This window comes from Micropterus dolomieu, linkage group LG19 (assembly GCF_021292245.1).
Source record: "Micropterus dolomieu isolate WLL.071019.BEF.003 ecotype Adirondacks linkage group LG19, ASM2129224v1, whole genome shotgun sequence".
Lineage (NCBI taxonomy): Eukaryota > Metazoa > Chordata > Actinopteri > Centrarchiformes > Centrarchidae > Micropterus > Micropterus dolomieu.
Window position 1 is genome coordinate 8255228 of NC_060168.1, and position 9899 is coordinate 8265126.

The 9899-nt window shown below is 39.5% G+C and overlaps 1 protein-coding gene across 3 annotated transcripts; it reads left to right on the plus strand.

Moving 5' to 3' along the window:
• Window positions 1–809: 809 nt before the first annotated feature.
• guf1 (GTP binding elongation factor GUF1) lies at window positions 810–9390 on the plus strand. 3 transcript variants are annotated; one of them, XM_046031674.1, is made up of 18 exons: window positions 810–1237; window positions 1427–1457; window positions 1968–2079; window positions 2452–2600; window positions 2802–2882; window positions 2975–3052; window positions 3151–3234; window positions 3315–3379; window positions 3470–3673; window positions 4456–4595; window positions 4862–4985; window positions 5459–5591; window positions 6052–6195; window positions 6675–6808; window positions 7168–7269; window positions 8822–8941; window positions 9057–9093; window positions 9204–9390. In XM_046031674.1, exons 1-18 carry the CDS (start codon window positions 1212–1214, stop codon window positions 9336–9338), a joined length of 1899 nt encoding a protein of 632 aa, XP_045887630.1. In that variant the 5' UTR covers window positions 810–1211; the 3' UTR covers window positions 9339–9390. The 3 variants fall into 3 exon arrangements, with proteins under 3 accessions (XP_045887630.1, XP_045887629.1, XP_045887628.1); XM_046031673.1 differs by having other exon boundaries at window positions 816–1067; window positions 1229–1457; XM_046031672.1 differs by having other exon boundaries at window positions 817–1457.
• The last annotated feature ends 509 nt before the right edge of the window (window positions 9391–9899 follow it).

Consider the following 9899-nt stretch of genomic DNA (forward strand, 5'->3'; position numbering starts at 1 on the left):
CATTTAAAACAAGTCACAGAATTTTTATGAAGAAAAAATCTACCAAATAATAATAATACACACCAAGTCACCAAAACGGAAACTTTTATGATCATGTTCATTTATCTAATATGTATTTTATGTTTTCACATAAAATATGTGCTAGTATTCGCTAGTAGGCTATAGGTGTTATAACACATTCATATTTTCTTGCATCAAAAAACAAGCAGATTTCTGGTGGCCATATTTGTTTGTTTTAAGGAGTGAATTAGAAATGATGTTGATTGTGCAGAAGAAGCATAAGTGTTATTGAGGAATATGTAAAGGCTGGCAGACTCTGTAGGTAGTGCTGTGGAATGACCTGTGTTTTTTTAAAGGCAGTCTTTAAGAAAAATTGATGCCTAGCTCTATGACTCAAATACAACCTGCAGTGCAAAAGTCTCTAAGAAAAAATATGACTACATGACAGGAAGAAACTGGGGCTAATAGAGGCTTATTATCTCTGGGTGCACAAAGAGGAGAAGCAGTAATCTATTCTTGTGCAAGAGGCAGTTTCGTTGTCATAGCAACTGATATCCATTTTTATCCTCCATCTGACAGGTCGAGTAGGCGGGACTTCCGACTATCCAAGCACTTTCAAAGACAATAGTATGTCAAGATAGTGCTCTTCCTGTGATGCTTTCAAATGCTGTTTCAAACGTTCATGTCTGTATATTACGCTATTATGTAGTCCCTAAGGCTAGTGACTCCCGTCTGAATAAATAGCCTGCAGCAATGTCTAGCCGTAGTAGCATTTAAAAAATACATTGAAAGAAATGTTTGACAGCTGTGCAGTTAGCTTTGCACGGCTAGTTAGCATTACAATAAACTTTCAACAGTGTAACTGTTTATCAATGATACTTCGAAGAAAATCACTGACAATTTGCTCGTTTCCTCTGACCTGCATAAAACAAAACGGAAGTTATTGTAGGGTATTATCTTGTTTCTTTAAATCATCTCTAGTTCGACAAATCAACAACATTTCCCACAAGTCTTTGCCGGTGAACTGTCACCCAAAATGTCAGCACCCTAGGAACTCATGCACCGGGGTGACTACACTATTTACTTGAAAGATTCGTATATTTTTTTCATATCGTCGTGACTGTTCACCAATGGTCCGCCAAAGTGGCAATGGCCTAGATAGATTTAATGACATTATATATTCCACAGCTAGCTAGCTAACATCAGCTAACATGTATTTATCCTTCAGTCCTGCCAGGTAACGTTATCTCACTTGATAGCTGAAGGAAAACATGTCGTTTTCTCTGGTGAAACGGTGGTGTGAAACACCCCTTTTAGGACGTGTTTTACAGTTCAAAATGTACAAAAGGAAAATACAAAACTATAATACGACTTACACATTGTTAAGACATCGCTGGATGAAAAGTCTGCCCTTGTTCTCTAGCAGCTTCAAGAGGATCAGCACACAAGCAGACAAGGTAATCATTCTTTCATTCATAATTCTGAATTTAGGTGAGAGTAGGCTACACGTAAACTGTCACTGTCATGCCCCCCTAAATATCTTCCCCTAGGAGTAAAGTGGAATCAACACTGGGACACTACTTGTTACATCAACATACAGTCCCCACGCATTACGTCAACGCGCATCTTTTAGACTATTATCTGTGTACATTGCACATATATATCTCGACATTGCAGTAGTTAGTTTTTTATACCTTCATTTATTTATTTTCTCTATGTTTTTTGTTATTCATCAATTTACCAAATCAATTTCCCTGTATGTTCAATAAACCTGATTCTGACTCTATAAAGGGTAGAGAAATGCTGAGAAATGGCATATTTATAATGCTCTTCACTCCATTTATGGTTCTGTACCTGCCCCATTCAGTAGAAGACATCATAAGTGACATGTCATTGATATTTTGCTACTTCTTCAAGGTGAATGACAGTCATAGTAATTAACAGGCTTCTTTGCTTTTGCTTTTAAGGATACCATTGACCTGTCTAAGTTCCCTGTAGACAGAATCAGGAATTTTTGCATCATTGCTCATATTGATCATGGAAAAAGCACTTTGGCTGACAGGCTGTTGGAGATGACTGGTATGTTTGCTCCTCACACTGCACATCAGCTTCTGTTTGTCTTTGTTTTTGTGAAATCACATTTTTTTTTCAGGTTTACGCAAGTGTCACACCACAACGATGGCTTAAAGAGAAAATGTTTAGGTGTGATCACATACTCTGTGATAATGTAATGTATTAGGGTCTACAGTAATTGGATTGCATTCTCCCAGCATTAATCTGGGACGTTTTGATCTGTCTGTGGCTGTTACTATACAAATAGATGTTAATGACATGACTATGAGAGTGTATGCATCTCTTTCTCTCTCTCTCACACACACACTATTATATCAGCTGTTCATAAAATTATTACAATTAACACAAAGTGTTACTAATGGATGCGTTGACAAACAGGTGCCATAGTGAAGACTGAGAAAAACAAACAGGTGTTGGACAAGCTTCAGGTGGAGCGAGAGAGAGGGATAACAGTGAAGGCCCAGACAGCATCTCTGTTTTACAACCACGAGGGACAGCAGTACCTCCTGAACCTTATCGACACACCGGTAAGTGCTCAGTTGAGTGTGATGTCAGGAAGGAGGCGGTTTTAAACAGGAATTAAGAAAGTGCTCCGCTTCTGCCTGGTCTTTCTGATATTCTGGATATTAAAACTTGTCTACAGTTCTTTTGTCATTGTCCTTTGTTTACATGCTGCACCACCATTTCTCTCAATTTTTGTATATCTCCGGTGCTTTCCCTCTCTGCAGGGTCATGTTGACTTCAGCTATGAAGTGTCTCGATCGATTTCTGCATGCCAAGGAGTCCTGTTGATCGTCGATGCCAATCAGGTACAAAACCAGATTTCAGTTTTCTCAGTGAGTTATTGCGGACGTATTCGCTGCGTGTGATGCCATCGTTAATGTTTTGTTGTCATGTGAAGGGGGTTCAAGCGCAAACGGTGGCCAACTTCTACTTGGCTTTTGAGGCTCAGCTGGCAATCATCCCTGTCATCAACAAGGTAAACTGGAGACCTACTTGTTTTCGGGTTTATCACATATTATCTTTCTACTCGACTGCTGATCAGCATGTCTTTCTGATTTAATATTTCTCCCTTAGATTGATTTGAAAAATGCTGATCCAGAGAGAGTGGAGTCACAGATTGAAAAGGTGTTTGATATTCCACGGGAAGAATGCATCAGGGTGAGCTGGAGCATGTAAGCAGCTTTTAGTTTTCACTTATGAGACATTTCTCTTTATTCCTCATCTCATCTCCATTTCAGATCTCAGCTAAACTTGGAACCAATGTTGAAAATGTTCTCCAAGCAATCGTGAACAGAATCCCACCGTAAGAAGGTTCATTTGGTTTCATTTCTCCCATGAAACGTGTTTGACACACAGAAGTGAAGCTTATTTTATCTCATCCTTGTATCCTCAGGCCTGTGGCAAGTACTCATGACCCATTTAAAGCCCTGGTGTTTGACTCCAATTTCGACCACTATAGAGGAGTGGTGGCCAACATCGCTGTGTTTGGAGGTCGGGTCAGAAAAGGGGACAAGATCGTGTCGGCACATCTTGGCAAAACCTACGAGGTCAATGAGCTGGGGCTTCTCAGGCCAGATGAGCACCCAACACAGAAGCTGTATGTGGTTCTTCATCATCTTGTGCCATTTCTACTGCTTGTTATCTCATCCAGTAGATTGATGGAGTAGAGCTGAAATTGTTGATCTACAATTCTATTTTGATAGATGAGCTTTTATGTCATTATTTAAGCAAAACCGCAAATTCTCACTTGTGAAGAATTGTTGTTTGTTAGTCTTATTTGATACAAAAATTTGTATCTTTAGGTTTTGACGTGTTTGAAGTTGAACAAAACAAGTCATTTAATGACTTTTGATTTTGAATATGTATATTTGGGGGGGAAATAATGTTTTGTGACCTCATTACTGGGATGGCCTTTTCTCTTTTTTAAGGTGTTTTATGCAGCGATTGACTCAGTGGTCTTCTGATTAAATAATCTTTTTAGCATCTATGTAGATAAATAAACCAGCAGTAATGGAGTCGGTGTTTTCCTGCTGTGCTTTGACGCTTCTGTCACGCACTACTTTGTGCAAAGGTGTTGTTTTTAAATATGTTACTGATTGAAAAGAAAGAGAGTTTTTGCTGTGCTAGTTTCCCAGTAAAATTGAGTGCAGGTTTTAAATTCTGTCTATTTCAACAGACATATAAAATATCCAAAAGTTTGAAATTTGATAACAGACATTGCCACTGTATCGTCTTTGAATATTAATCCAGCCTACTTTGTAATAAGAACTTGTCCACACAGTTGATTAATACTGGATTGTTTTGTTAACATTTGCCCAACTGTCCACTAAGATGCTTGTTTACATTGCATTAGTGTAAATCTGCTCAACTGTTGTGTAGGTTTGCAGGCCAAGTGGGCTACATAGTAGCAGGGATGAAGGATGTGAAGGAGGCCCAGATTGGTGACACACTCTACCTCCAGGACCAGCCGGTGGAAGCTCTTCCAGGTTTTAAACCCGCCAAAGCCATGGTCTTTGCTGGTGAGAAATGTTCTGCAGTCGCTTCCTGCTGTCAAATAAAAATGTCTGTAAATTTGGCATAAGAACCAGGACTGAAGACGTGCATTATTGTACTTACTCAGTACGTAACAGAACAGTAGCCTTAAATATTCCCCTGGACAGTCAAACATGAAACCCCTTCAGTGCTTGTTGTGTTTCACTAGCTGGCTCAGTAAGTGCAGTCAGTGCTTTGCAAATAAACGAAAAAAAACAACAACACTGCTCTCTTTTGTTTTTCTGTCCCTCAGGCATGTATCCAATGGACCAGTCAGAGTACCCGGGCCTTCGCAGCGCCATTGAGAGACTGACCCTGAATGACTCAAGCGTCACAGTGCAGAGAGACAGCAGTCTGGCCCTGGGAGCAGGCTGGAGGTGAGGACAACTGTTTTGAATTAGAATGAAAAATGGCTTTAAGGCCACATCAGAGGAGTTGCTCGTTACATATACTGTAACAGCGAATAAAAACAAAAGTGTGCACACTGAGCAGTGCAACCACGAAACTTTAAGACCCGCTTCAGGACTCACAGTGCTTGGACGTTTTTTTACAGTAATTTTCTGTTGCAGAAAAGTCACCCACATTAAATGATGTGATTGATAGGGGAATCCACTTTCCTTGGGACATAGTGCATGTTGCCAAAAAAGACAGCCTAGTGGGAGTTTATTTATCACATGTCATCTTAGTCCAGATGGTGTAAATTTGATTCTATTAGTGGCAGGGATTTAGATCATTTGGAAGTATGAAACTGCACTGCAATGAGTCTCTGTTGAACTCTTTCCAAACACGCTCTTTGTAATTAAAAGCATGCATATAAATTATAAAACTTGAGTGAACCGTCCCCCTGCAGACTTGGCTTCCTCGGTCTTCTCCATATGGAGGTGTTCAATCAGAGGCTGGAGCAGGAATACAATGCCTCTGTTATAGTAACAGCGCCCACCGTGCCCTACAAGGCTGTCCTCTCTTCAGCTAAACTCATCAAGGTAAGAGCCATTTTCCTGCTCGTATATATTCTGGTCTTAACGGTAGAGCTGGGCAGGGTTTGGAAGGACTTGGAAATGATTGATAATTGTAGGCTCTCTGGAATTGCTTGCGTGCTTTCTTGTAAAATGGCATATGGGAGATACTTGACAGGACAATCAAAATGTTCTGTTGAAAAGTTAAAATCACAGCCACTTTGAATGCATGATGTTATCAAGTAGACTTTCCTTACACTATTTCTCAGTCATGTGTGCCTAGGAATGGAATAAATGAACTATAATAAAAGGTATTGCACAAACGTAACTTTTTACAGCCATTTTTCGAGCCTGCACGAGGTGAGTGTTTCAATCTCAAAACACTGCTTTTGGTTGGAATACCACTTTAAAATCATCATATCAAGCTTTTGGAAAGACCTTTTTCAGTTTTATTTTGGGGTTCAAATCTCATCTGTTCTCCCTGCAGGAACACGGCAGTGAGGAGATAACCATCGTGAACCCCGCTCAGTTCCCAGACAGATCAGTTGTGTCAGAGTATTTGGAGCCTATGGTTCTGGGGACCATTCTTGCTCCAGACAGTTACACTGGCAAGATTATGACTCTCTGCCTGGTAAGAGGAAAACGGAAAATGCAAATTAAATAAATGAATAGGGGTTTAACCTGAATGTGTTCTTTCTGCACCATATGGGGCTGATTTTCATTTGCTTGTGTGCCGCTAACATAGCTATCTGCCTTGTCAACATCTTATTTAAAGTGTATGGCTAAGTCAGAAAGAGATACGGTCTGAATACCCACAGGCGAGTCAGCCTGATTCTCAAGCCTGTTGGAAAATGTAGTTTGACAGGAGATGCAAGAGTGCATCCTTTACTTTTTACTCTTTCCAAATTGGTCTATAGCCAAAGAAACAATACTTGAAAAAAGTAAGCCAAGAAAATTATCCTTTGTGTTAGATGATGTGTTTATATTTCAAAAGTAATCATTTAATTAGGTTCCTAAGTAATTAAGTAGCACTTCTTGGATTGTTGCGATTGTAAATGCATGCAAAACTGGTAGAGACAAAACTGCCATCACATTGTTGTGTTCTTAAAGAATCGCAGAGCCATCCAGAAGAACATGGTGTACATAGACGACCAGCGTGTCATGATGAAGTATCTCTTCCCTTTAAATGAAATCGTTGTGGATTTCTATGACCTCCTCAAATCGCTGTCCTCTGGATATGCAAGGTAACTGCTGGAAAAGTAGCTCTTTGCAGCTTTGAAATACTAGTGCATTGAATGTAGGTTACATAAACAAGTCTGCTCTTCATAGCTGTAGAGTCGATTCAAAACTTGCTATTAGTTGCCAGAATCAGTCAAATCTTGTATCAAGGGATGAATTAAATTCTTGTCAATGAATCCAGTAAATGAAAATGTTCACTAGCGTGGAATCTTCCCTTCAGTCCCATAGTTTTCTCTCTCCTGTGCACCTTTGCTGGAGTCATTACATTCAACAATGCAGGATAAATTTCATTAATGAAGTTAATATAAGTTAAGTATCACTTTCGACTGACTCTGAAAGCATTCCACGATTTTATCTTCCTCAGCTTTGACTATGAGAGCGCAGGCTACCAGGCTGCTGACTTGATAAAGATGGATTTTCTGCTGAATGGGCGGCCTGTGGAGGAACTCACCACAGTTGTTCACAGGTACTGCGTGTTTCAAATCATACCTTAATTCAGATGCTGTCAAGCCTATGTGTCTTGAGCTTGTTTGCTTTTTCACAGAATAATTTGAGTAAGAAGATCCTCATTTGTCTCAGGAGGTATACCTCTGATCCTGCTTGAGAGGATCTTCTTATTTTCTTTGTCACGGCTTTGTCCCCCGTAGCTTAATTATTATTGGTGCTCTCATGGAAAAGAATTGGCTGATTTTTACGATTTTACGTTTACATAACTTCAAGGTTATATGGTCCTTCATTACTAAAGTAATTCTCCTGAGCTTGTGGAGCATGAAATATATTCAACACCCAGGATAACATTAGAAAATGGCCTCTTGGCAGCCAGTGTTAACACTATCTATTACGGTGACTTTACACACCGGTCAAGGACTTTATTCCATTTGTAACAAGGACAATAGAGAAACTTCACAGGCGAAAAGTGATGACACGCAGCAGACCTGTATTTAATGTACTTACTACCAAAGCCAGTACAGACTTTGGTAATTAAAGGGCGCTATGCTTCACAGACAATGGCTACTCTCTGGCCATTTATACTGTAAGCCTTGGAGTCGAGCCGAGCGTAGCTTCTTTCTGTTATTCTTTAACGCACCAATCACAGAGCAGAAAATCAGAGCGACTGAAATGCACGGCATGCAACCGGACCCAAGTGAGACGAGGATGTCCTGTCGAGCAGTGAAGCCATTTACATGTACACCTGTTTGATATGGAGGCTTTTATCCAAAGTTCCTTATAGTATGACATGGGGGCACACTGTTATATATTCAGGGCCTTGCTTTACCCATTAAAAGAATAGTTTGACATTGTGGGAAGTATGCCTGTACATTTTCTCTCAAAGAAATAGTAACTGCACATAACTTCCCATAAAACCACAAAATGTTTTTATTTTGCAGTTATCTTATTTATATCCAAAACATATGTTCATTTTAACATATTTTTGAACTTGTCAGGGTAACCGTAACTCCTGGCTGTAGCTTCATATGTAATGTTCAAACACAACCGGGATATCAAGCCTCTCATGTGAAGGCCTGGGTATTCTTATGTGTGTCAAGTCAAACTGTTCTTTTAACCCACACAGGACTGCCTCAATGGAGAATATGGCACTTCTATGGCCTTAAGACAAAACATTTTCCGCACACTTTTCACTTGAAGGATTTGTAATCCCTAACATGCTGACATTTGAGGAACCCTGGTCAGATTTTTGACATAGCTTGGGGTGATGATGTGCGTTAGCATTCTGAACATTGATTATTTTGATGATTACTCCAGTGAGATCAGAATTTGAAACTTTAAAAGGCCATCTTGATTAAACCTGGAGAGATGATTCATACTGTTAGTGACTGCCTAAATGGTCACCACATTTATTGGAGATGACACATGCACACTTTATTGTCAGCTACTGTATTCTGAGGTGATTTGGTGAGTACAGAAGATTTTCTGGATTGCAGATTTTCTTTGCTGGCAGGGTCGAGCAGTAGCGTTTTACAGTTGGTTTGGTTCTGATAGGTGTGTTTTCATTACAGAGACCGTGCATACAGCACAGGGAAAGCCATGTGTGAGCGACTCAAAGACTCCATACCAAGGCAGATGTTTGAGATCGCTGTACAGGCAGCCATTGGTAGTAAGGTCATTGCAAGGGAAACGTAAGTACAACATCAGCACTTAGCTAAAGGCTATATATTAAGCACTATGAATTGTATGTGTGTATGAAATGAACTTCCCTAAAAAATGTGACATGACAATATTTGCCTTTTTCAGAATTAAGGCGTACAGAAAGAATGTTCTCGCTAAATGTGTAAGTAAAGGTATTTCTTAACTCTCAAAAGTTGTTGAATCTATCAACAGAAGATAAAAATGTACCACAGTCACTCTGAATTATAAAGTATATATTGTTTGTCTTGGTAGTATGGAGGTGACATAACACGGAAGATGAAACTACTGAAGAAACAGGCAGAGGGTAAAAAGAAGATGCGGCTTATCGGCAACGTGGAAGTTCCCAAAGACGCCTTCATTAATGTTCTGAAGAGAAAAGAAAAATAGACTGCAATACTAACAGTTTATTATTTTATAATAAAATCATTCCTCCATGCAACAGGTCTTTGTTATTGAAAAGCCATGCTAGATTTACTCTGAATAAAGTGGGTTATTGTTGCTGCAAACTGCTGTAATTGTGCGGATTTCCACAATATGTGTCATTTCTTCCGCTCTCTCAGACATTTACCAGATCATCTACCGGGAGAGGAATGTAACGATTACATGTTGTTCAAAATCAATGTACATGATGGAAGTTTTGCTTTCACGTGTTCAAATGCTTCTGTTCTGTGATTACCATGGGTCATACAACGCAATTGGCTTTAAACATGTAGTTCCTAAGAAATGAAATTAATAAGCAGAAGAACGGGGGGCTTAATTTAATGCTCAGAAAAGTAATAATGATAATAAAAATCTTTATTTATAGAGTCAGGAATCAGATAAGGCTTTCTTATAAAAGTATGTTTTAAAAAGGGATTTAAAAGAGTTCACTGACTCAGCCGACCTGATTTCTTCAGGCTGGCTGTTCCAGAGTCTCGGGGCCCTGACTGCAAACACTTTGTCCGTTTA

What these genes read in the sequence shown, in the direction of transcription:
- guf1 (XM_046031673.1), top strand. Translation starts at nt 1,272, where the DNA reads ATGTCGTTTTCTCTGGTGAAACGGTGGTGTGAAACACCCCTTTTAGGA. An exon ending in CAGGCTGTTGGAGATGACTG is followed by an intron (nt 2,080 to 2,451) that starts GTATGTTTGCTC and finishes GTTGACAAACAG; the next exon opens with GTGCCATAGTGAAGACTGAG. An exon ending in GAGCACCCAACACAGAAGCT is followed by an intron (nt 3,674 to 4,455) that starts GTATGTGGTTCT and finishes ACTGTTGTGTAG; the next exon opens with GTTTGCAGGCCAAGTGGGCT.